Below are 25,359 nucleotides of genomic sequence, written 5' to 3'. Positions count from 1 at the left end.
CATCTCGCAAGAGAATTGGAACTTGGTGGTCCTGTGCAGTACCGATGGATGTATCTTTTTGAGCGTTATATGCATCATCTGAAGAAGAAGATCAAAAATTTAAGCAAGGTGGAAGGATCTATAGTTGCACAGGTGATTAATGAAGAAACTTCAAACTTTGCTGAAAACTACTTTCTATCAGAAGTGCATGCAAAAAATCGAAAACCTGCTCGGCATGATGACAGATGAGAAAAAGCAACATATCATGTTACTGTCCCAAGCATGTTCAGCGAAATAGAACGACTAAGTGGAAAACCCACGAAGCGGAGACTCACGGAGACTGAGCACGCTCATTTGCAAACATATTTTCCCACCAAATGTGAAGATGTTCTACAATATGAGAGGTAAAAATATTTTTTCATTTAAATTGTTAGATTAATGTTCAATAAGTTTTATTTCATATGAATAATATCTTTTTTATATAGTGTTTATATAGCAGAGTTGCGTATGACTTACAGACATACCACAGAAGAGGAGGTTCAACAATTCAGACATAACGGATTTGCTGCATGCCTTCTTAATTATGTGAGTCATAACATATATGAATTAATTAACATTTCACTCATATATATTTAGTATAAAATAATTAATATTTCACTCATATATATTTTTAATTTATAGGTGAATGATGGTTTGGCCAGAGGTTTTGTGTTCGATGATTGGATATGCGAATTTGTGCGGGGACCAAACTATGTGGTCAAATCATATCCAAAATATTGTACGCGAGGATATGCCTTTAAAAGAAAATGTCATTCTAGGACAACTTATGATGATGGTGTTTCGTCTTCTTCCGGTGACGATGTCTACTACTGCAACATACAAGAAATATTGGTAATCCAGTATCCTGGTATGGTTGGACTGCAGTGTATAGTATTCTATTGTGATTGGTATGATATCACCCCAGACCGAGGAGTGAAGACTGACGCGTTTGGTGTTACTTCGGTTCATTCGCGGAGAAAACTTCAATATTATGATCCTTTCATTCTTGCTTCGCAAGCTGATCAGGTATGTTAATTTATTCATATATAATATTTTAACAATATAATTAATGGTTTATATATTATTACTAATGCCTTGTAAAATTGATAGGTGTGCTACATCAGTTACCCTCGGGTTACGTACAGAGACGACTATGGATCATTGTAACGCAAATCAACCCAAGAGGACGAGTGAACGAACCTTCTGATAATGATCCATTACAACCAAACTCTACCAGCAACGTGAGTGCAGTTGAAGATTTGGCAGAGGTTGAACTCATTGAGAATTTTACCGAGTTTGGACTTGATGCTGTTGTACACTCGAAGTCAGAAGCTGAGGTTGACGAGTTGACGAAGATTCTACTGATTCGGAAGATTCTGATTAGGACTTGGTTTTTATTAGTTGTATGATTAGTTATTATCATTATTATTTGTAATTAAGCAAATCCGTCGGAATTCCGTCAGAATATTCCGATGGAAGTCCGACGACATGGGGTTAATTCAGGGTTTAACTTTTCGCCGGAATTCCGTCAAAATATTCCGACGACTTTGAATATTTAAATTGTTAATATCAAAATATATCTAAATTTGGATACCGAAACTACTTAAATGACACATATTAGATGTTTAATATAATTTACATAGCAACCGTTCAAGTTTTACAAGTTATTTAAATATTTATGTATGTATATCATTGTTTTCATTACATATCATCTTAACACTCATATGCTTACACTCATATTAATCTAAACTTACACTAAAACACACAGTTTTGTGTAAAACTGTGTTATGAAAACCTTATTATAGTTAAACCGTTTCCAAATACTCTATTTATTATCAAAGATTTGGATTTGATCAGTTAGAAACTTATTTATAAACCCTAAACCCCAAGTCGTCGGAATTCTGTAGGTATATTTCGTCGGAATTCGGTGAGACATTCCGACGACTTTACTAGGTTCGTTGGAATTCCGTCGGTTAATTACTTTCCCGAAATACAAACCGCGTGAAAATTTTCATTAGACCGCTTGTTTTTTTCAATGAACCGCCAATTAATATTTTATTCCCTTTTCCGACCGGATTCCTACGGACCCGTGTCCGTCGGTTTGCTTTACGAAAACGTTTCTTCTTCCTTCTTCTCCATTTTTGCCTCTCTCTAAATCCTCTCTGGTTTCTCTCTCTTCTCCGGTGATTCTCACCGCGAATCCGTGTCCCCAACTCCGGTGAATCCTCTTCCCCACCTCATATCTCTTCCCCAAACCTCTCCAACATGTAAGTTTCTCACAATCTCTATCTATTTCATTTCTTTAGGGTTTAGGATGTTCGATTTTAGGATTTGAGGTTTGTTTGATTTGCATGTTAGGATTGAATGGATAGTTTACGATTTAGGATGTTAGATTTTAGGATTTGTTGTTTATTCTTTTTTTTGGTTTATATATTGGATTTGTTGATTTTTGTAAAAACATTTATGGGTTTAGAAAGTATTCAATATATTTTTAAAAAATTTCAAACCTTTTCCAGTAATATATTATATATAGTAAAAACGTTTTTCTATTTTTTATATATTTAACAACTTTTTCTATATTTATAAAAGTTTATAAAATATTTTTATGAAGATAAAAACGTTTTTATTATTTTATATGATTTTTAATATTTTTGTATAGATAGTTTTTTTAATATTTTATATAGATAAAAACGATTTTTGTATTTTTATATAGATAAAAAACTATTTTTAATATTTTTATATAGATAAAAACGATTTTAAATATTTTTATATAGATAAAAACGAATTTTAATATTTTTATATAGATAAAAACGAATTTTTTATATATTTAGCAACTTAAATATTTATATATATATTTGTCTAATATATTTATTTTCTTTTGTAGGTCTGATGATTCGAGTGGTCGTCAGCGTGCCGTACCTCGTCGTTCCGCACCCCGTGGCTGAGCTAGTTTGATGAATGGTTCCCGTGCATCGGGATGTTCTCACGAACAAAACTCGGTTCCAGTTATTCCGGTTCACGATCCGGCTCCCGCCCCCGGTCCTGCAGCCGCTCCATATGACCCGGGGGTCATGCCAGTTGAACAATTGGTTCAACAACCAGGTCGAGAGCATCTCCCCGTTCTCCATCCATACCTACGAATGGGATATTCAACTTGGTTAGTATTTTTATTTCATTTGTACAATTATTTTGTCCCTTTTAATCTAGCATTTTTTTTACGGTTCAACAAGTCGACCAATGGGATTAGCAAGAGCATCATCGAGATGATGTATTCGATGCTGCAGATGAGATATGACAAGTGGAGTTCGTTCCCTTCCGAGGACCGCGAGTTGTGGTTTCATCAGTTCTCGGTAACTATTCAGTTTTTTGAGCATTTTTAATTTTGATTTTTTTTATATCTACTAATTAATTTGTGTGTTTTTATAGCAATAATTCACTTGGGAGTCCGGCCTGACGGAAACAGTCCATCAGGCATTCAGCGTCAAAGCCATGATCGTCTATACGAAGCAGATCTACGAGTGGAAGCACGTATGGCTGGATAACAAGAAGCCACGATTTCTTAGCGAGACGGTGTGGAATAAGTTGGTCGAGCACTGGCAGAGAAGTCTCTAAAGAACTCTGCCAACCGGAAGAGTGATCGTGGCGGGAATGGTATTTACGTTCACAACCTCGGCGCTCGCAGTATGTCTTCTAAGGAGGATCAACTTGTAAGTTTTTTAATATATTTAATTATCTTTGTAGTTATTATATATATATATATATATATATATATATATATGCATTGCCTAACACTAATCCCGTCGATCATCTCGTCGTCATGAAGAAGGCGTACACCAACAAGAAGATGAGTGAAATTCAGGACCCCATGATCATAGAGGTCATTCAGATGGTGGAAACTCAAAAAGAAGCTTTTCTAGCTTCTCAGCATCTCTTTGATGACATTGATTGTACAGGTGCTTCGACCAACATGTCCCGACTGCAAATAAACGAGATGGTTGAAAAAGTATTTTTTTTTCATTTTTTATTTGTTTTTAATACTTTATTTATTAACTTTAATATTTTTTTCATTACTATATTTTTTTCTTTTCTAACTTAATTTTTTTTAGGCGGTCCCTAAACGAAAGGGTCGTATCGTTGGGTTGACCCGTCGTACTTCTTCATGTCTGACTTCTTCTTCTCAAGTCCCGTACGCCGATCCCTTGATTCTAGAGCAGCTACAGAACAAGGATGAACGGATTTGAGCATTGGAGGAGCAGAATCCTACAATCCTTGCTGAGCTGGCGGATCAGAAGAAGACTAACCTCGAGATATTGGAGAAGTTATGTCGTTTGTTTCCTCCCCCGACGGATCCTTAGTTTTTTTATTTGTTTTTTTTATTAAAATTTTCTGAATGTTTTTTTATTTCAGTTTGTATTAAAACTTAAATTCTATAATATTATTATTAGTTTTTTAATTTCAGTTTGTGTTAAATAGCCCACTACTCTGATGGTTTACTGTGATAACGTTGGAGCCACCTACCTTAGTGCAAATCCAGTTTTACACTCACGTATGAAACATCTTGCTTTTGCTTTTCACTTTGTCCGCACCAACATCCTGTCCGGGGCTCTAAGAGTTCACCATGTCTCCACAAGGGATCAACTGGCAGATGCTCTCACTAAATCAATGGCACAATCTCGTTTTCAAGAACTTATGTCCAATATTGGAGTGACCAAACTCCCTCCATCTTGAGGGGGTGTGCAGTGGATATGCAGATAAAGGCATTTCAGTAATTATATAATCCCTAGAATACCTATTGTAATCAGTATAAATATTGTATTGTACATTCTAATGAATGTAATTCAGCACATATTTCTATAGATACGACTCCTGGCAGAAGAGTCGCATATCGAATGACAGTTAGGCAGCTGGAGGCACTGATCAGGCTTTCCGAAACCATTGCTAGGAGTCATTTGGAAACTCTGGTGATTGTCCTAAACAACCACCTCTCTCACTTGTCTTCTGTTTCTCACCGCACAGTTGCTTTTCTGATTCAGGTAAAACCAAGTCATGTTGTTTTGGCTGTCATACTATTGAAGATTTCTGTCATTAGGTAGCTTTGAAACCTCTCCTAAAGTTTAACTTGACTTGTTCCAGTATTATAACCTTAAACAATCATCTTTGCTTTCTCTTATCCAGTGTTGAGATCTGCGTATCTAGATTCTAGTGGTGACAAACATGAACGACACAGATGATATCGAAAATCCTGGTAATGGAGATGAAGATAAACAAAATGGAGCAGCTGAGCCAGCTTCTGCAACTGCAGGTACATACCACCTAATATTTTCATTTTATCTCCCTCCTTTCCTACTCAAGAACCGTAACAAAACCGTAACAAATATTACTGATGTAACAACAGATAATGGAGCAGCAGCTCCAAAGCTTGTGATTAGTGAGAAAGAGTATGATAAAATCACACAGGCCTTAGTCATTCGGCTTAGAAAACACGAAGAAACTGTTAGAAAAGACAGTAAGCAACATCAATCTTCAACTCTCTATATTAATGAGTTCTTTCTTCAAGTCTTGAAACAAATGTTTCTTCTTTAGGTTCTGAATTGCCTGGAATGAGACAAAAGGATTCGATGGTACATCGACCAACCGAACGTGAAAAAGAAATACAGTTCGCAAGAGAAAATCAAACTCGATATTAAGAAAATCAGAGCCATCATTGAGGTGAATCCAAAACAATATTATAAGTTAGGTATGTTTTAAGTTATGTATCTAACACAACATATGCATCTTACAGAGTTTGGTGTGTAAAGAAGGTCACCTTATGGTGTTAGCCAATGAGCAAGAGGCCACAAAAGCTGAAGAACCAAGAAGAAGATCTTCAAAAAGATATGAGAGGATCTTGGCTGTCGCTAAAAACTATGTGATCGAGTGATGTTCTCGAGTGTTCAGCTTCATCTGTAGTTCCAAGTAGAGGCTTAAATTATTGTGTTATCATTCAAAACTAGTTTAAATTGATTTCACTACTGTGTATAGTTTAAGTTCTTGGGAGTAATGTATCTTCAAGAATATGAAATTGTGACTTCAGCTTGGTCAGTGAGCCACCACATTAAATTTCTGTTCTTGTATTTTTATGGCCACTATCAGTTATAACACGATTTAAAAAATATTCCTCAATAGCGTGTTTAAATAAAAAGAGACGTTTTTAAAAGCAGTCATATGACATCTCCAATAACTTCTTTACCTAACATGTTGTACCATATGCTAGTAACCTCTTAACATAGTGGAGATTATTGAAACAAAAACATTTACTAACACATTTCATGTGAACCCCAAAGCAAGGAAGTTAAAGCTTGATTTCCACTTATACCAAATTTACAAGTACATAGTAAGTACAACCACCAAAGAAGTGTTTAGGATCAAGGGTATGTTAAAACTGTTTAAAGATAGACATGAATGATTAAAAAAAAGATAATCTTTATTTTACTAAGAAGATTCAAAGATATTACAAAGGATTGGAAGGACTCTTTAGAATTTAGTTCACTCAACTCACTTGGCTTGGATTACAACACACACCAAGCCTCCTTATTTATAGTACACGGGATAATGAATATTTCATAGAATATTCTTTAGATATTTGATATCTTACATCACATACCACACACATAATATCTTACGTTACACTCGCATATAGTTGGTGTTGACTCTTTTGGCTAACATATACCACACTTAGTTGATGGTGACAGAGATAATATAAGTCCAAACTCTAAAGGTGTATTGGATCAACGAGCAAAGTGGTGATAATCTCCTTGAACATGCCTTCACGTTGGTTGAAGACATCGTCAGATGTATATAGAACGTCTAGTGAGCGTCCGTAATTGATGATTTGGTTAAGAACTCTACGAGAGATGTGGGTTATCTTCAAACACTCCTCGTTAACGATCTTGTTGATATCTTTAATCATCTTATCAAACTCTTTTATAGCTTCTTCTTTGGTAACTCCATGTTGTTTTATGTAATAGTTGAGTGCATTTGCAGTGTAACCTTTACCAATATCCTCCTGATCATATAAACAACAATCCAATACATGAAATATGAGCTGGATATATTAGCCAAATTAAATTAAATCCAAGAATGTTTTCAAAAGGGAATTAAATGTTTTTTTATGTTCACGTTGATTGTTGTTTTTGTTTCAAACACATTTCACTAAGCCGTGAATTTAGACCAATTCTTAACTAGTCAAATTGAACCAAATTTGTCGAAATAAACTTAAGAAAACATATTTGCGAGTTAATAGTTTTGAAATTATTTCAGTAACTGACAAAGGTAAACAGGTCAAGATTGACCATATATATTTATATGGGTCTTGAAAATTAATACCTCAAAGTCGGTTATGTCATCCATGAGACGGGTCTTTGCGGCTAGAACTTGGACGACCTTCGGTCTAGATCTTAGCCACTCAAAATCTCTCTTCTTACCTATCTCTCCAAGTCCCATAACAGAGCAGGCTATGGTCGCATACGAACCAATCTCAGCTCCACCAGCCTCCATATATGCATCAAAGCTAGGCATGTAATCTTCTCGTGCCCATTTGACAAGTTGGAGGTTTGTCCTCACGAGTATCTTGAACTAATAACAACAATATATTATGTTACCAGTCAGTTTATGTGAACATTTAATTATTTATGCCTTTGAAAGTAAAAGACCTCTTCTATCATTTCCTCCAAGACAAATAATCTTCCTTGTGACCTTAATATATCTTCATACTCTTTATAAACACTCATCACAAATTTGAAGGCCGTCTTCATGTGTCCTTGAAGTTTTCCCGTGTAATCAGGGTCCCATCTATTAATAGAAGAATGCAACATTTCACTCATTGCTAGCTGGCTTGTTGATTTATATGATCCAACATCGTAATTTTTCAGGATATATATAACGAATGTACCTTTCTATACAATAAACCAGATCCATAACTTCTTTAATAGAAGCATATGTATCGCAAGCATCATCTAGAAATGTTATTGCTAAGTATAACTTAGCCGACATAATTCTCCCAAGTGAAAAATGCGGCTCAAAATACATCATCAACGCCGCTAACCAAGTCTCAATGGTTCTTTCTCTGAAATTAGGTGGTAATTTCGATGTATGATCTAATCCCCTCCACCACCTGCCAGAAAAATATGTGAAATATGTTAAAATATGAAATCAAAAAGAAAACTTGCTAAAACTAGATGAATATTAACATACAAGGTGATTGTTTTTAGCTCGTGGAAGTAATGAAGCTGTAAGAACTTGAAATTGAGCTTTGCTAGCTTGAGCAGCGTGTCATCGTGGTTCTCTTCTTGTTCATAAAATGAAATATACTCCCTTGCAACCAGTGCTTCAATGTTCATGTGTTGAGGTATGTGAAGAGCTTTTTGTATAAGCCTTGAAATGTGTCTTGGACTTGCTAATTGACCGGTAGCTATTGAATCCAAGTGGCTCAACGTAAAGCTCAATGATTCATCCAAGATATAATCCGTTGTTGTTCTAAAGTGCAGTGCTTCATAAAAGCTTAGCATCCCTTTGAAATCATTTATTAGATATCTCTTGAACTTCTCATCATCTTCTTTGAATCTCTTGAACACATCTACTTGAAAAAAACCGTGTTGTTACACTTCTCGTTTGTATTTAGAGGTAAGCAAGACATTTTGATATTCAATAGTTGTTTTTAGCCTTTTGAAAATTATAGATAAAGACTAAAATCATTAAATAATTTAAAATGATTTCAGTCTGTTTTTTCTTTCAGTTCAGTTTAGCTAAGTTTTCTATCAAAATAAAAGGTAAACGACATATTTCCACACCAAAAATTTCAAGAAACAACATCTTTAACTTCTTCCCAATTCCATATATTATAAGTATTAAAACCTATTTCTCCTCAATCAGAAAAAGATCGAAACTTGTATTCCCATAAATAAAGGTTTGGTTTGGTTATTAATGGTTTGAACGTCAACTGATACTAAATTAGTATGTTTTTGACCGAATTTAAAATTCGACTCAACCTGACATCTAAATACAAAGTCGACCCAACCTCCGAATCAAACTTTGGTAAATTTTAAATATCTGATTGTATTGATTCAATTACGTTCGCAATTGGTTATATTCCATTTTCTTGAGTAGTAAACCGATTTATATCGGATTGTGGTGATTTTAGTTCATAATGAGATAAGGGTTTCGATCTTTCTTTTTTTGACATGTTCTTTTTTTTTTTAACATGTTCCAGTTTCTTACCTGATGACATGTTGCGACCATGTGTTCTGAAAACGCGGAACATGGTAGAAATCGTGTACAAGTCATTCTCATCCGCCATCAAATCCGCTCTCTTCTCGAAAGCAACTTTCACTATGTGTTCAATCTCATTCTCGAAATGATATGGCCAGACCAAGACTGACTAGAATATGGATTATAAGAATTTTCCTCTTCATCACCTCGCCATCATCTTCCGGATACAAAATTAGCATGTCCATCACTTTAGGCTTTAGTACCTCAATTTCTTTTGCAAGAGCATCAAGATCCTGATAATTAACACAACTCATAGATCGTTACACAAGCATGTAACGTACAACGAATTATACACAGATGTATGATCTATATTAGTGTGTGTACGTATATATATATATTATATATATATATATATATATATATATAAATATTTGGACTCACCGACTCAGTGACGGTCACAGTGAGGAAGTGATCACTCCATTTAGACGGTGGGAATTTTGTAAAATCGAAACCAATTTCATGATCAACTTTTCTTTTTGCTTCCATGTAATATAAAAATGAGAGAAAGAAAGGTACTGGTGGGCAGAGCAAGAAAGAGCACTAAAATACCGAGATGCACCGAATGATCAATTGATTATTTTTAGTAAGCAAATATATATAGACCAGAGGTACTTGTTTAGAGCCGGCAGTAAGATTTTTGGTCACTATTCAAAATAAATAAATATTGATTTTATTTAAAAGTTTTAGAATATATTTATTAATTTTTCTTACAGTAGTTCAAATTATTTAAACGAAAATCAAAGTTATTAATTTTAGTAACATAATAATTAATATATCATTTTAGTTGTACTATCAAGTATATTTTATTTTTAATCATAATAATATTTATTTTATATGAACTGTTTTTTATTTTTAGTGTTTTCTTATAGAAAATTCCTTAAATATTTTACAATAATTATATTGATGTATATGTATTTAAAAAAAATCAAAATGGGGTGTCTAAAAAATGGACCCCCCATTCAAATATTTCATATAAGTGTTCAGGCCAATTTCTTGACTTGTTTAACAGTAATAGAAGCAAAGTTATTTAAGAAATTAATTAATAGTATTAATTAATTTGTGCAATGCGTGATCGAGAAATCAAACACGCTTTTCCCTAGAGTTTTTAAAAGACGGCTTTCCAGGAATACTTCACCCCTTGAACCGATTCGGTCATATTCTCCGTCTTATAGATGGCGGAGTATCACTTCAACTAGATCTCTAGTTAGAAAAAGACTAATTAAACGGGTGGGATCAGGATCATCTATTTTTGTATGGAATGATCCATGGTTCCCAACCACTCGCCCGAGACCAGTAAACAAAAACCACATAATCTTTATCCGGACTTCAAAGTTGATTTTCTCATTGAAGCAACTTCGAGAACTTGGATTTTTTAGGCAATACAGGCTTTAGTGGACCCTCAGGATGTGAAGATCATTGCAAGCATTACATCGAGTAAAATCTATATGATAGATAGAGATGGATGACACTTTACAAAAAATGGAAAATATACAGTCAAGTCAGGTTATCAGGTAGAACGAGTTTATCCAGATAAGGAAAAGCCATCAGTCCTCTTTGGTCCCACAGTCGACATATTGAAGTCATTCTACTGGAAAATACGGTGTTCACCAAAAATGAAGCATTTTTATGGCAGTTAGTATCTTGTTGTATTTCAGTTAGGAAAAAATTGCAAGCAAGAGGACTACTTGGGGATATGTGTTGTGATAGGTGTGGAGCTTCAGAGGAATCCATAAACCATATTTTCTTTGAACGTCCACCAACGCGTCAAGTTTGGGCACTCTCACAGATTCCCTTAGACACAACTACTTTTTCTACTAGTTCTCTTTTCACAAACATTGATCATCTTTTCTGGCGAATTCAGCCGGAGATGGAGGAGCATCAATTTGCATGGATATTATGGTATATTTGGAAAGGAAAATGAGGTATTAAGTAATCTGGATATAGATCCCAGAGATACATTGAAATAGGCGAAAACAGAATCCACACTTTGGAAGGAAGCACATGAGAGAAAAACAAGGTTGGTGCTTCACTGATGGATCTTGGAAAGAAAATGAACGTTTCTCAGGACAAGGTTGGTATAGTACTTTAGAAGGTTTTCAAGGATTGATGGGAGCAAAAAAATACTAGGGCTAGTTTATCTCCGCTTCACTCGGAGATGGAAGCACTATTATGGGCTATGGAGTGTATGAGGAATTTACATCAGATGCATGTTACATTTGCAACGGATTGTTCACAATTGGTGAAGATGGTTTCAGAACCAGAAGAATGGCCTGCTTTCGTAAGTTACTTAGAAGATATCAAGATCCTGCAACAAAATTTCATCAACTCAGAGATCATTCATGTATCACGGACGCAAAACAATACGGCGGATAAGCTAGCACGGAGTGTTAGGAATCAACCGTCCTTTGTTGTTCACATGGATTCAAAGTTACCTGCATGGTTCACAGAGCCAGTTTGAGTCTGTTTTAGTCGATGACAAAAAAACAATTTAGTATACTTTCATAACCTCTTGGTGAATTTTCTTTAGAGAATACCCGCCGACAGTTCATATATTCTATTAGTATACTTCTGCTGTCCACTATTTTAATATACTCGAGAAAATAAAGTACTCTGAAAATTTTAAGTTCGCTAATCAGTATACAGTAATAATTTTTGTTGAAATGTTTAATTTATTTATCAACAAAAGAAAAAAAATTTACAGTACGATCGAGTTTGAAAATCTGAAAATAATCAACAGCTTAAAGAATGGAAAAGCTACTTGTTCCTGCCTAGCCACCTAAGAATCATGGTGCTGTAGTGAGCTATATTCTTGCATCGCAAAGAAGATACGTGGTTACGAATTGTTCTATCGATGAACCGTGTGAGCTCGTGAGCTGTACAATAGGTGCTGCTGTGCTTCCTGCAGTCCCATTCCCGCCACACACTGTGAATCACAGCTTGGAAGGAGAGTCGACGAAGACATGAGTTAATGGAAGAACAACGAGGGACATGAGCGTTGTAACAATGATGCTCCAGTCCGGGCTTCGTCGAGGCAGTAGAGAACCTGTGAGGTCTGTCCAAATTGTGTAGAAGTACGGACAAGCGAAGAAAAGATGGTCATGCGACTCATTTGGTTCACCACATAATCGAAAAGACTGATGTTCGCCCCAAACTTAAGTGAGATCAACATTCGAAAGCCTATTACGGAAGGCCAACCAAACGATAAATGAGTAACGGGGAACAGATTGCGAGAACCAGATCAAATTACTCCAAACTACTTCGTCGCCACGTCTCTGTATCTGATCCCTAGTTTTCTTGGTTGAGAACCATGACTTAAAGTCATCTTCTCTATGACGTCATAACATACGATCACTGCCTGCATCCTCTACCGGTGGTAGTACATAGTTGATGCGCGTAATCATCGCCCATAGGTGACTACTCCTACAGCGCCTTAAGTTCCACCTTCCATACGAGGGTGGAGAAGCAACTGTTGCATAGCATTGAATTCCCAGAACTTGAGTACCAGATTCTCCTGCTACATCAATTAACTTTACCATACCCAACCAATCATCGAACCAGAACAAAGTGTCTCTACCATTATGTATATCAGCTCGCAGAAAAATTGCTACATGTTGCCGAAGCTTGAGGCGCTTGCGTCATGATATACCATGGAATTTACCTGATTTCAACTATGGTATATAAGTGTTTTAAGATATAATTATTATGTTTTGGAGTCTATTTAGTATGTTTACAGATTCATGAGTCATTTGGAGTAAAGTGAAGATTTTGGAGCATTTTAGAGTATTTTAGAGATTTCACCCGAGCTGACCATCGACCAACACATATGGGTTGACACTGAGAGATTATAGTCGATCGATGCACACCTATTGCTATCGATCGATGGCGAGCGCGCAGAAATCCACTTTGGTCACAGCCGACTTGAAGCTCAAGACTTCACCAAATTACAAGAATGCCCCTGACGAGTTCTAACATAATATTTATGTGCTCTGCCATTGCATTGGGCAACACACGCTTTCATACTTTCATAATTTCACAGCAAAAGGTTTTAGGTTTAGAGTTTGAGAAAAGAGCATAACTCCTTCACAGATGGTCTTGGAACTCCAAATTTCTTATCTATTAATCTATGCAGTTTTATTTATCTATTGCTATGTTTTACTTTGCTATGTCTGTGTAATTCATCTTGTTAGGTTTAAGGTTCAAATAGGATATGAAAGATTATCCCAAACTATAAAATTGCTAAGTTGCTAGAGATATTCATCTTGAGAATTGTGTTGAGTTCTTGTATTCTAGAATAGCTAACTAGAATCCTTATAATAGGATAGTTAGGCACAAGCGATGGCTTGGTCTTTCACCAGAATTGATTCTCTGAGCTAGGATTGCTAGAAACATGCGGAATTTGATCTAGGAAAACTAGTGGACATTATTCAGCCTGATCTTACCGCTTCTTTATAAGCGTATCAGTCAATAGTCCTATCGAGTAATCGATCGACGCGATGAAATGTGCATCGATCGATATTCCTATAGAATCATCGATCGACACTTTCTCCAGACCAACAAGCGGAAGCTGATGTTTGAAGATCTAGATAATAGATAGTCTAAAAATACGAAAGTTGATCGACTATTGCTTTTTTGAGTTCTCATATATCATGCATGCATGCTTAGTATCTATATCTCTACAATCCTAATTTCCTCAATAGAAACCTTAGGCTTAACTCTTTATTATTATTGTCTTAAAACATAATCAGTTCATCTGAAAAATTTCTTGTTCATCACTGCTTATTTTCATTAATCATATTCGACCTAACTTAATCACTGCTTTTAGGATTTATTGTGTACCATAGCTCTCTGTGGATTCAATCTCTAAGTATTACAACTGATCCTCTTATTTGAGAGAGTAATTCACTCCTTAGGGTAGTTTGAGTGAGTTCACGTCATATCCACGAACCGGATGATTTATCACTGACATCCCAGAAACAAAGAGTACGCAATAGGTATCTTCGAGTCCAAGCCACCCAAAGAGAACCAGAATTAGTAAGCAGTCTCCATATGAGACTTACGGCGAATACCAGAGATGAGTCGACCATACACCTTATACAAGACCCCCTCATTTTTTTGGTTTACACACATCCTACCACGACACCTTTGCTCTGGTAGTAGAGTTCGGTGATCCAGACCACAAGAAGGCGATGATCATTCTCTCAATTGTTTCGAGACATCACTTTTGAAATGGAACACTGAGCACCAAAAGTTAGTGATACTGACAATAACTGTGTTTATCATCTGTAGTCGACCAGTGTATGATAGTGAACGGCTTTACCAGGAGATTACCAGGAGAGGAACTGCGTTCTGATCTTATCAATGAGAGGCTCGTAGTCGGTTTGAGTCATGGACTTTCTTGTGAGAGGAAGCCCAAGATAACGAACCGGAAGTGTGTCCAATGGTATCCCCATACTATTTAATTCATCCCAAAATTCTTGACTAATTCTTCCTGCCATGTAAATAGATGATTTTGCTGGATTGATAGAGAGTTCGGAGAGGCGCTCAAACTGGTCCAGAACTTTGAAAATACTCCGAAAATATAAAGTATCACCATTGGTGAAAGCAAGGATATCGTCAGCAAACTAAGATGGGTAAGTTTCACTTCCGACAAGTAAGATGATAACCAATACTCCCTGATGTAGCTGCTCTGTTCAAAAGATGCAATAGCACAATAATTGCAATGACGAAAAAAAATAAATGGATAGAGTGTAGTCTTTCCTTAAACCTCTTGACTGCAGTAGGACCATAAGTGTGAGATATCAAAGTAAGTCTTACATTGGAGAATTAGACAAGGAGTGTCTAATATATAAAGAGAAGTTCAGCTCTAATTAGCATGAGGCCTTTTGGAAAGGAAACCAAAAGTAAATTCATGTGGGCCAGCTTCTAAAACCCAAAATGGACAATATCGTACTAATCGGATAATATATAATTGGATATGGGCTCACTAAATTCCAAGAATTGGTATAAGAGAGTTTGACGAGAAATCTGCAAGAAGATCTAAATACCATTTGAGAGATGAATGGTATCCTATGAGTTAGGAATGAAAGGTGTGTGGAATAAATCAAGTCGGAAGATCCTGAAAGTCAATTGTGTGACACAAGATGAATGTGATCCTTAGTTTGAGGGGGAAAATGTGAGATATCAAGAGAAGTCCAACTCTAATTAATACAAGGCCTTTTGGGATGTAAACCAAAAGTAAATCCATGCGAGCTTATCATTAAGGTCAAAAGTGGACAATATCGTACTAATCAGATAATATAGAGTTGGATATGGGCTCACTAAATTCCAACAGTGAGAGTCTTTCCATTTGATAAGAACAGTTTTCTGAACGCATTATAAGTGGTTCTGCACTGGAAAATCCCTAAAGCTATAGGGATATATTAAACTAAATTTAAAAACTGATAAGGGTCAATTGTCCTTTTAAAATTTCAATGCCTTCACCATTGGAGTACAAATATATGTTGTTATTTACTTCCTTAAAAAAACTCTTTTGGTTATAAGTATTGTTTTAAAAATATAGAAATTTTTTTATAGAATTTGTTTAGAAATTAAAATGAAATTGATATTGACATAAAATTACTATATAGAATATATATTATATTTTTAATTAATTTACTAAAAATCAGTTAGACAGTATTATAGTTAATGAATATCTAAAAAAATCTAAAATTCTAATGGCCCAAATTGTAAATAATATGCCAAGTAGATATTAGTTTCAAAATAATGTTTTCTTTAATAAGATACACTATTTTTGAAATCTAATAAAAAGTTATCTAAGTAATTACTAAATTAAGTTACTGTTTATAATTTTAACCCACAAAGTTTATAAACTAAAAACATATGATGTATAATTTATATTCAAAATTATAAACTTTCTTTTAGATAAATAATATAAAACTCAGTTTATTGTTAAAGCACATTTTTCATGTGGTATAATGAGAAGAGATACCAAAAATCAAAATAGTGGCTTGTTATCTTTGATTGCTGAATATATTTTTTTTGTCTCAGTCAAAATTATTGGCTATACCAATTTTCCAGGCTTCTACAAATATATGGATAAAAAATTTTAAAGATGCAATTTATCGATTCCGAAACAAATTTTTATTGAGTTTAAATATTTTTTTTTTCAATTTTCTTTTACTTATATATCTATATAATAAGACAGTGACGGCGGTAGAAACAAAATATAATTGGATAAAATCAAATAGGTATGAAACTGTTAAATATTTTTTAATAAACAAAGGGGTCAAACCCATAAATTGACCTAATTTTTCAATATATTCTACAGTTATAGGGTTATATTAAAAGAAAAAATGATTGTTGACTAAATAAAATATTTTCCATCACATAGCTAATTATGTAAACTAAACTAATGTATGTCTACGTATATGAAGTTTATATTATGCAAGGTAACATCTTTTAATTTAATGATGTTATGTAGCTAACATCACGACGTTAATTTCAATCATCCAAAAAGTGATGTGGATGTTAGGGACTATTTACCTCTCCGGTTTATCAATTAAAATATGAGATACCTGGAGGTAATTAACTAAAATTATATTTTGATCTGCGTTTTAAAAATAAAATATTTTTAATAAACTCTTATTTACAAAGTCAATATGTTTTAATTTTTTTTTGATAAGTTGTACTTTAAATTTTTTTTTATTTTTGTGGATTTGAAAACTATATAATTAAAATATTTTATGATATTATATATAAAATTTATGTTAGATATTATTTAACTTTTTTAATTATTTTAATAAATTATATTATAAAGTTTCTGTAATTCGTTTGATTAAATGTGTAATATATACTTATTTGATAAACTGAATAAAATTGAATAAAATTATTACTGATATTTCTATATAATAAGATAATGGCAGAGGTAGAACCAAAATGCAATGGGATAAAAATCATTACAGTACTTTAAAGATTTTACAATAAACAAAAGGGTCAAGCCCTTGAAAATATACAAATTTTTCAAAATATACTAAAGCTATACGGATATATTAAACTAAATTTTAAAACTGATAAGGGTCAATTGACCTTTTAAAACTTTCATTGCCTTCACCATTGGAGTAAAGATATAGTATGTTGTTATTTACTTCTTTAAAAAATATCTTTTGGTTATAAATATTATTTTTTGAATATATAAAAAACATCTTATAGCACTTTTTTAAAACTTAAAATGAAATTAATATTTACATAAAATGAATATAAATAATATATATTATATTTTTAATTAATTTACTAAAAATCAGTTAGACAGTATTATAGTTAATGAATATCTAAAAAAAACTAAAATTCTTATGGCCCAGATCGTAATTACGCCAACTAGATATTTGTTTCGTAATAATGTTTTGTTTAATAAGATACACTATTTTTTATATCTAATAAAAAGTTATCTAAGTAATTACTAAATAAAGTTACTTATTATAATTTTAACCCACAAAGTTAAAAAACTAAAAACATATGATGTATAATTTATATTCAGAATTATAAACTTTCTTTTAGATAAATAATATAAAAACTCAGTTTATTGTTAAAGCACATTTTTCATGTGGTATAATGAGAAGAGACACCAAGAATCAAAATTGTGGCTTGTTATCTTTGATTGGGTGGCTATATTTTGTTGTCTCCGTCAAAATTATTGGCTATACCAATTTTCCAAGATTCTACAAAGGGTCAAACCTTTAAAATGAACTATTTTTCAATATATTCTACAGTTATAGGGTTATATTAAATGAAAAAATTATTGCTGATTACATAAAGTTTTTGGCATCACATGTTTAACCATGAAAACTAAACCAATATATATCTAGCTACACGAAGTTTAAATTATGCATGGTAACATCCTTCAATTTAATGATGTTATGTAGTTACAATCACGAAGTTAATTTCAATACAGTTTACATCTCCAATTTATCAATTAAAATATGACATACCTGACGGTAATTAACTAAATAAAATATTTTTAACAAACTCTTATTTACAAAGTCAATATGTTTTGAATTTTTTTGACAAGTTGTGTTTTAATTGTTTTATTTTAGTGTATTTGAAAACTATACAATTAAATTATTTTATTTATATTAAATATAAACTGTATGTTAGATATTATTAATTTTTTTCTTTTAATTATTTTAATCCATATTATTATTTAATTTTAATAAAATTTATGTAATTCGTCTGATTAATTGTGTAATATATACTTATTTTATAAACTCAGTAAATTGAATAAGATTATTACTGATATATCTATGTTATAAGATAGTGGCAGAGGTAGAAATAAAATTCAATGGGATCAAAAGCATTACAGTATAAAACTGTTAAAGATTTACAATAAACAAAAGGGTCAAGCCCTTGAAAATATACAATTTTTTCAATACATACTAAGGCTATAAAGATATATTAAAGTAAATTAAAAAACTGATAAGGGTCAATTGACCTTTTAAAACTTTCATTGCCTTCACCATTGGAGTAAAGATATGTGTTGTTATTTACTTCTTTAAAAATCTCTTTTGGTTATAAATATTATTATTTAAATATAAAAACATCTTATAGCACTTGTTTAAAAATTAAAAGGAAATTGATATTTACGTAAAATGAATATAAAGAATATATATATATATATATTTATATATTTTTAATTAATTTACTAAAAATCAGTTAGACAGTATTATAGGTAATGAATATCTATAAAAAACTAAAATTCTTATGGCCCAGATCGTAAATAATAGGCCAACTAGATATTAGTTTCATAATAATTTTTTTTTAATAAAATACACCATTTTTTATATCTAATAAAAAGTTATCTAAGTAATTAATATATAAAGTTACTTATTATAATTTTAACCCACAAAGTTAATAAACTAAAAATATATGATGTATAATTTATATTCAAAATTATAAACTTTCTTTTAGATAAATAATATAAAGACTCAGTTTATTGTTAAAGCACATTTTTCACGTGGTATAATGAGAAGAGACACCAAGAATCAAAAATAGTGGCTTGTTATCTTTGATTGGGTGGCTATATTTTGTTGTCTCCATCAAAATTATTGGCTATACCAATTTTCCAAGCTTCTTCAAATATATGGATAAAAATATTTTAAAGATGCAATTTTTGTATTCCGAAACAAATTTTTATTGAGATTAAATAAAATCATTTTCAATTTTCTTTTACTTATATATCTATATAATAAGACAATACGGGAGGTAGAAACAAATATAATGAGATAAAAACCAAATAAGTACGAAACAGTTAAAGATTTTATAAACAAATATGAAATTTTTAAAGATTGTATAATAAACAAAGGGTCAAACCTTTATAATAAACAATTTTTCAATATATTCTATAGTTAGAGGGTTATATTAAATGAAATAATTATTGCTGATTATATAAAGTATTTGGCATCACATGTCTAACCATGAAAACTAAACTAATATATATCTAGCTACACGAAGTTTATATTATGCATGGTAACATCCTTCAATTTAATGATGTTATGTAGTAACCATCATGAAGTTAATTTCAATCATCCAAAAAGTGATGTGGATCCTAGAGACCGTTTACATCTCTAGTTTATCAATTAATATATGACATACCTGACGGTAATTAACTAAATAAAATATTTTTAACAAACTCTTATTTACAAAGTTAATATGTTTTGAATTTTTTTGACAAGTTGTGTTTTAACTATTTTATTTTAGTGTATTTGAAAACTATATAATTAAATTATTTTATTTATATTAAATATAAAGGTTATGTTAGCTATTATTTATTTTTTCTTATAATTATTTTAGTCCATATTATTATTTAATTTTAATAAAATTTCTGTAATTTGTCTGATTAATTGTGTATTATATACTTATTTTATAAACTCAGTAAATTTAAAAACGATTATTACTGATATATCTATGTAATAAGATAGTGGCAGAGGTAGAAACAAAATTCAATGGGATCAAAAGCATTAATGCATAAAACTGTTAAAGATTTTACAATAAACAAAAGGGTCAAGCCCTTGAAAATAAACAAATTTTTCAATACGTACTAAAGCTATAAGGATATATTAAAGTAAATTTAAAAACTGATAAGGGTCAATTGACCTTTTAAAACTTTCATTGCCTTCACCATTGGAGTAAAGATATATGTTGTTATTTACTTCTTTTAAAAATCTCTTTGGTTATAAATATTATTTTTTAAATATAGAAAAACATCTTATAGCACTTGTTTAAAAATTAAAAGGAAATTGATATTTACATAAAATGAATACAAAGAATATATATTATATTTTTAATTAATTTACTAAAAATCAGTTAGACAGTATTATAGTTAATGAATATCTTTAAAAAACTAAAATTCTTAGGGCCCAGATCGTAAATAATAGGCCAACTAGATATTAGTTTCGTAATAATGTTTTGTTTAATAAGATAAACTATTTTTTATATCTAATAAAAATTTATCTAAGTAATTACTAAATAAAGTTACTTATTATAATTTTAACAAACAAAGTTAATAAACTAAAAACATATGATATATAATTTATATTCAGAATTATAAACTTTCTTTTAGATAAATAATATAAAAAATCAGTTATTGTTAAAGCACATTTTTCATGTGGTATAATGAGAAGAGACACCAAGAATCAAAAATAATGGCTTGTTATTTTTGATTGTTGGCTATATTTTGTTGTCTCCGTAAAAATTATTGGCTATACCAATTTTCCAAGCTTCTTCAAATGTGTGGATAAAAATATTTTAAAGATGCAATTTTTGTATTCCGAAACAAATTTTTATTGAGATTAAATAAAAATATTTTAATTTTCTTTTACTTATATATCTATATAATAAGACAGTACGGGAGGTAGAAACAAAATATAATGAGATAAAAGCCAAATAAATACGAAACAGTTAAAGATTTTATAAAAAATATGAAATTTATAAAGATTGTATAATAAACAAAGGGTCAAACCTTTAAAATAAACTATTTTTTAAATATATTTTACAGTTATAGGGTTATATTAAATGAAAAAATTATTGCTGATTATATAAAGTATTTGGCATCAGATTTCTAACCATGAAAACTAAACTAATATATATCTAGCTACACGAAGTTTATATTATGCATGGTAACATCCTTCAATTTAATGATGTTATGTAGTAACCATCATGAAGTTAATTTCAATCATCCAAAAAGTGATGTGGATGCTAGAGACCGTTTACATCTCTAGTTTATCAATTAATATATGACATACCTGACGGTAATTAACTAAATAAAATATTTTTAACAAACTCTTATTTACAAAGTCAATATGTTTTGAATTTTTTGATAAGTTGTGTTTTAACTTTTTATTTAGTGTATTTGAAAACTATATAATTAACTTATTTATTTATATTAAATATAAAGGTTATGTTGGATATTATTTTTTTCCTTTAATAATTTTAATTTATATTATTATTTAATTTAAATAAAATTTCTGTAACTTTTCTGATTAATTATGTAATATATACTTTTTATAAACTCAGTAAATTGAATAAGGGTATTACTGATATATCTATGTAATAAGATAGTGGCAGAGGTAGAAACAAAATTCAATGGGGTCAAAAGCATTACAGTATAAAACTGTTAAAGATTTTACAATAAACAAAAGGGTCAAGCCCTTTAAAGTATACAAATTTTGCAATACATACTAAAGCTATAAGGATATATTAAAGTAAATTTAAAAACTGATAAGGGTCAATTGATCTTTTAAAACTTTCATTGCCTTCACCATTGGAGTAAAGATATGTGTTGTTATTTACTTCTTTAAAAATCTCTTTCGGTTATAAATATTATTATTTAAATATAAAAAACATCTTATAGCACTTGTTTAAAAATTAAAAGGAAATTGATATTTACATAAAATGAATATAAAGAATATATATTCTATTTTTAATTAATTTACTAAAAATCAGTTAGACAGTATTGTAGATAATGAATATCTATAAAAAACTAAAATTCTTATGGCCCAGATCGTAAATTATACGCCAACTAGATATTAGTATCGTAATAATGTTTTGTTTAATAAGTTACACTATTTTTATATCTAATAAAAATTTATCCCACAAAGTTACTTATTATAATTTTAACCCACAAAGTTAATAAACTAAAAACATATGATATATAATTTATATTCAAAATTATAAACTTTCTTTTAGATAAATAATATAAAGACTCAGTTTATTGTTAAAGCACATTTTTCACGTGGTATAATGAGAAGAGACACCAAGAATCAAAAATAGTGGCTTGTTATCTTTGATTGTTGGCTACATTTTGTTGTCTCCGTCAAAATTATTGGCTATACCAATTTTCCAAGCTTCTACAAATATATGGATAAAAATATTTTAAAAATGCAATTTTTGTATTCCGAAACAAATTTTTATTGAGATTAAAGAAAATTATTTCAATTTTCTTTTACTTATATATCTATATAATAAGACAGTGCCGAAGGTAGAAACAAAATATAATGAGATAAAAGCCAAATACGTACGAAACAGTTAAAGATTTTATAATAAAATATGAAATTGTTAAAGATTGTATAATAAACAAAGGATCAAAACTTTAAAATGAACTATTTTTTTCAATATATTCTACAGCTATAGGGTTTATTAAATGAAAAAATTATTGCTGATTACATAAAGTATTTGGCATCATATGTCTAACTATGAAAACTAAACTAATATATATCTAGCTACACGGAGTTTATATTATGCATGGTAACATCCTTCAATTTAATGATGTTATATACTTAATATCATGACGTTTATTTCAATCATCCAAAAAGCGATCTGGATGTTAGAGACTGTTTACATCTCCGATTTATCAATTAAAATATGACATACATGACGGTTATTAACTAAAATTATATTTTATTGTTAAAGGGTTTTCATCTAAAAATAGATTTTCATCCGCGTTTTAAAAAGAAAATATTTTTTAAAAAACTCTTATAAACATAGGGGTCAAACCCATAAAATGAACTAATTTTTCAATATATTCTACAGTTATAGGATTATATTAAAAAGAAAAATATTAGTTGACTTAATAAAGTATTTGCCATCACATAGCTAATAATGCAAACTAGACTAATGTATATCTAAGTATTCGAAATATATGTTATGTATGGTAACATTCCTTAATTTACTGATGCTATGTAGATAACATCACAACTTTAATTCAAACATCAAAAAATGATGTGGATGTAAGAGACCATTTACGTCTCTTGTTTATCAATTAAAATATGACATACTTGATCGTAATTAACTAAAATTAGATTTTGATACGGGTTTTAAAAAGAAAATATTTTAACAAACTCTTATTTACAGTGTCAATATGTTTTTTATAATTCTGTTTTAACGTTTTTATTTTAGTGTACTTAAAACTATATAATTAAATTATTTTATTTATATTATATATAAAATTAATGTTAGATATTATTTATTTTTCCCTTTTAATTATTTTAATTAATTTTATTATTAGATTTTAAAAATTTGATTAATTTGATTAATTGTGTAATATATACTTATTTGATAAACTGAATAAAATTGAATAAAATTATTACTGATATATCTATATAATAAGATAGTAAAAGAGGTAGAAACAAAATTCAATGGGATCAGTCATTACTGTATAAAACTGTTAAAGATTTTACAATAAACTAAAGGGTCAAGCCCTTGGAAATATACAAAATTTTCATATATACTAAATGCTATAGGGATATATTAATCTAAATTTAGAAACTGATAAGGGTCAATTGACCTTTTAAAACTTTCATTGCCTTCACCATTGGAGTACAGATATATGTTGTTATTTACTTCTTTAAAAAATATCTTTTGTTATAAGTATTATTTTTTAGCATACAGAAAGAAAATCTTGTAGGATTTTTTTTTTTGAAATTAACAAGAAATTGATATATACATCAATTTAATATATATAATATATATTTTATTTTAATTAATTACTAAAAATCAGTTAGACTGTATTATATTTAATGAATATCTAAAAAATATAAACTTTTAATGGCCCAAATCTTAAATAATACGCCAAGTAGATATTAATAATGTTTTTTTTTAATAAGATACACTATTTTAAAAGCTAATAAAAAGTTATCAAAGTAATTACTAAATAAATTTACTGTTTATAATTTTAACCCACAAAGTTTATAAACTAAAAACAGATGATTTATAATTTATATTCAAAATTATTAACTTTCTTTTAGATAAATAATATAAAAACTCAGTTTATTGTTAAATCACATTTTCATGTGGTATAGTGAGAGGAGATACCAAAATCAAAAATAGTGGCTTGTTATCTTTGATTGTTGAATATACTTTGTTGTCTCTGTAAAAATTATTCGATAGACCAATTTTCCAAGCTTCTACAAATATATGGATAAAAATATTTTAAAGATGCAATTTTCTATTCTGATAGAAATTTTTATTGAGTTTAAATATTTCTTTTTCAATTTTGCATACTTATATATCTACATAATAAGATAGTGACGGCGGTAGAAACAAAAAATAATTGGATAAAAATCAAATAAGTATGAAACTGTTAAAATATTTTATAATAAACAAAGGGTCAAACCCATAAAATGAACTAATTTTTCAATATATTTTACGGTTATACGGTTATATTAAAAGGAAAAATGATTGTTGACGAAATAAAGTATTTGTCATCACATAGCTAATCATGCAAATTTTGCTAATGTATATCTAAGTATATGAAGTTTATATTAGGCATGGTAACATCTTTCAATTTAATGATGTTATGTAGTTAACATCAAAATGTTAATTTCAATCATCCAAAAAGTGATGTGGATGTTAGAAACTGTTTACATCTCTAGTTTATCAATTAAAATATGACATACCTGATGGTAATTAAGTAAAATTAGATTTTGATTCGCGTTTTAAAAGAAAATATTTTTAACAAACTATTACTTACAAAGTCAATATGTTTTT

The 25,359-nt window shown here is 30.4% G+C and overlaps 1 protein-coding gene and 1 pseudogene across 4 annotated transcripts; one reads left to right on the top strand and one right to left on the bottom strand.

Annotated features, from left to right (window-relative positions):
* Positions 1-4,603: 4,603 nt before the first annotated feature.
* LOC108811707 (DNA replication licensing factor MCM6-like) lies at positions 4,604-6,369 on the top strand. 4 transcript variants are annotated; one of them, XR_001943357.2, is made up of 6 exons: positions 4,604-4,979; positions 5,052-5,107; positions 5,194-5,320; positions 5,414-5,524; positions 5,602-5,727; positions 5,801-6,369. XR_001943357.2 is itself a non-coding variant. In XM_056988867.1 (3 exons), exons 1-3 carry the CDS (start codon positions 5,233-5,235, stop codon positions 5,703-5,705), a joined length of 303 nt encoding a protein of 100 aa, XP_056844847.1. In that variant the 5' UTR covers positions 4,604-5,232; the 3' UTR covers positions 5,706-6,369. The 4 variants fall into 4 exon arrangements, 1 of the variants encoding a protein (XP_056844847.1); XR_008935795.1 differs by lacking the exon at positions 5,052-5,107 and having other exon boundaries at positions 4,606-5,051; XR_008935794.1 differs by having other exon boundaries at positions 4,609-5,320.
* A 146-nt stretch (positions 6,370-6,515) lies between these two features.
* On the bottom strand, positions 6,516-9,866 carry LOC108811706 (alpha-barbatene synthase-like; annotated as a pseudogene).
* Between the last annotated feature and the right edge of the window lie 15,493 nt (positions 9,867-25,359).

This window comes from Raphanus sativus, chromosome 6, assembly GCF_000801105.2.
Source record: "Raphanus sativus cultivar WK10039 chromosome 6, ASM80110v3, whole genome shotgun sequence".
NCBI lineage: Eukaryota > Viridiplantae > Streptophyta > Magnoliopsida > Brassicales > Brassicaceae > Raphanus > Raphanus sativus.
This window is presented reverse-complemented; position numbering and strand designations above follow the sequence as displayed.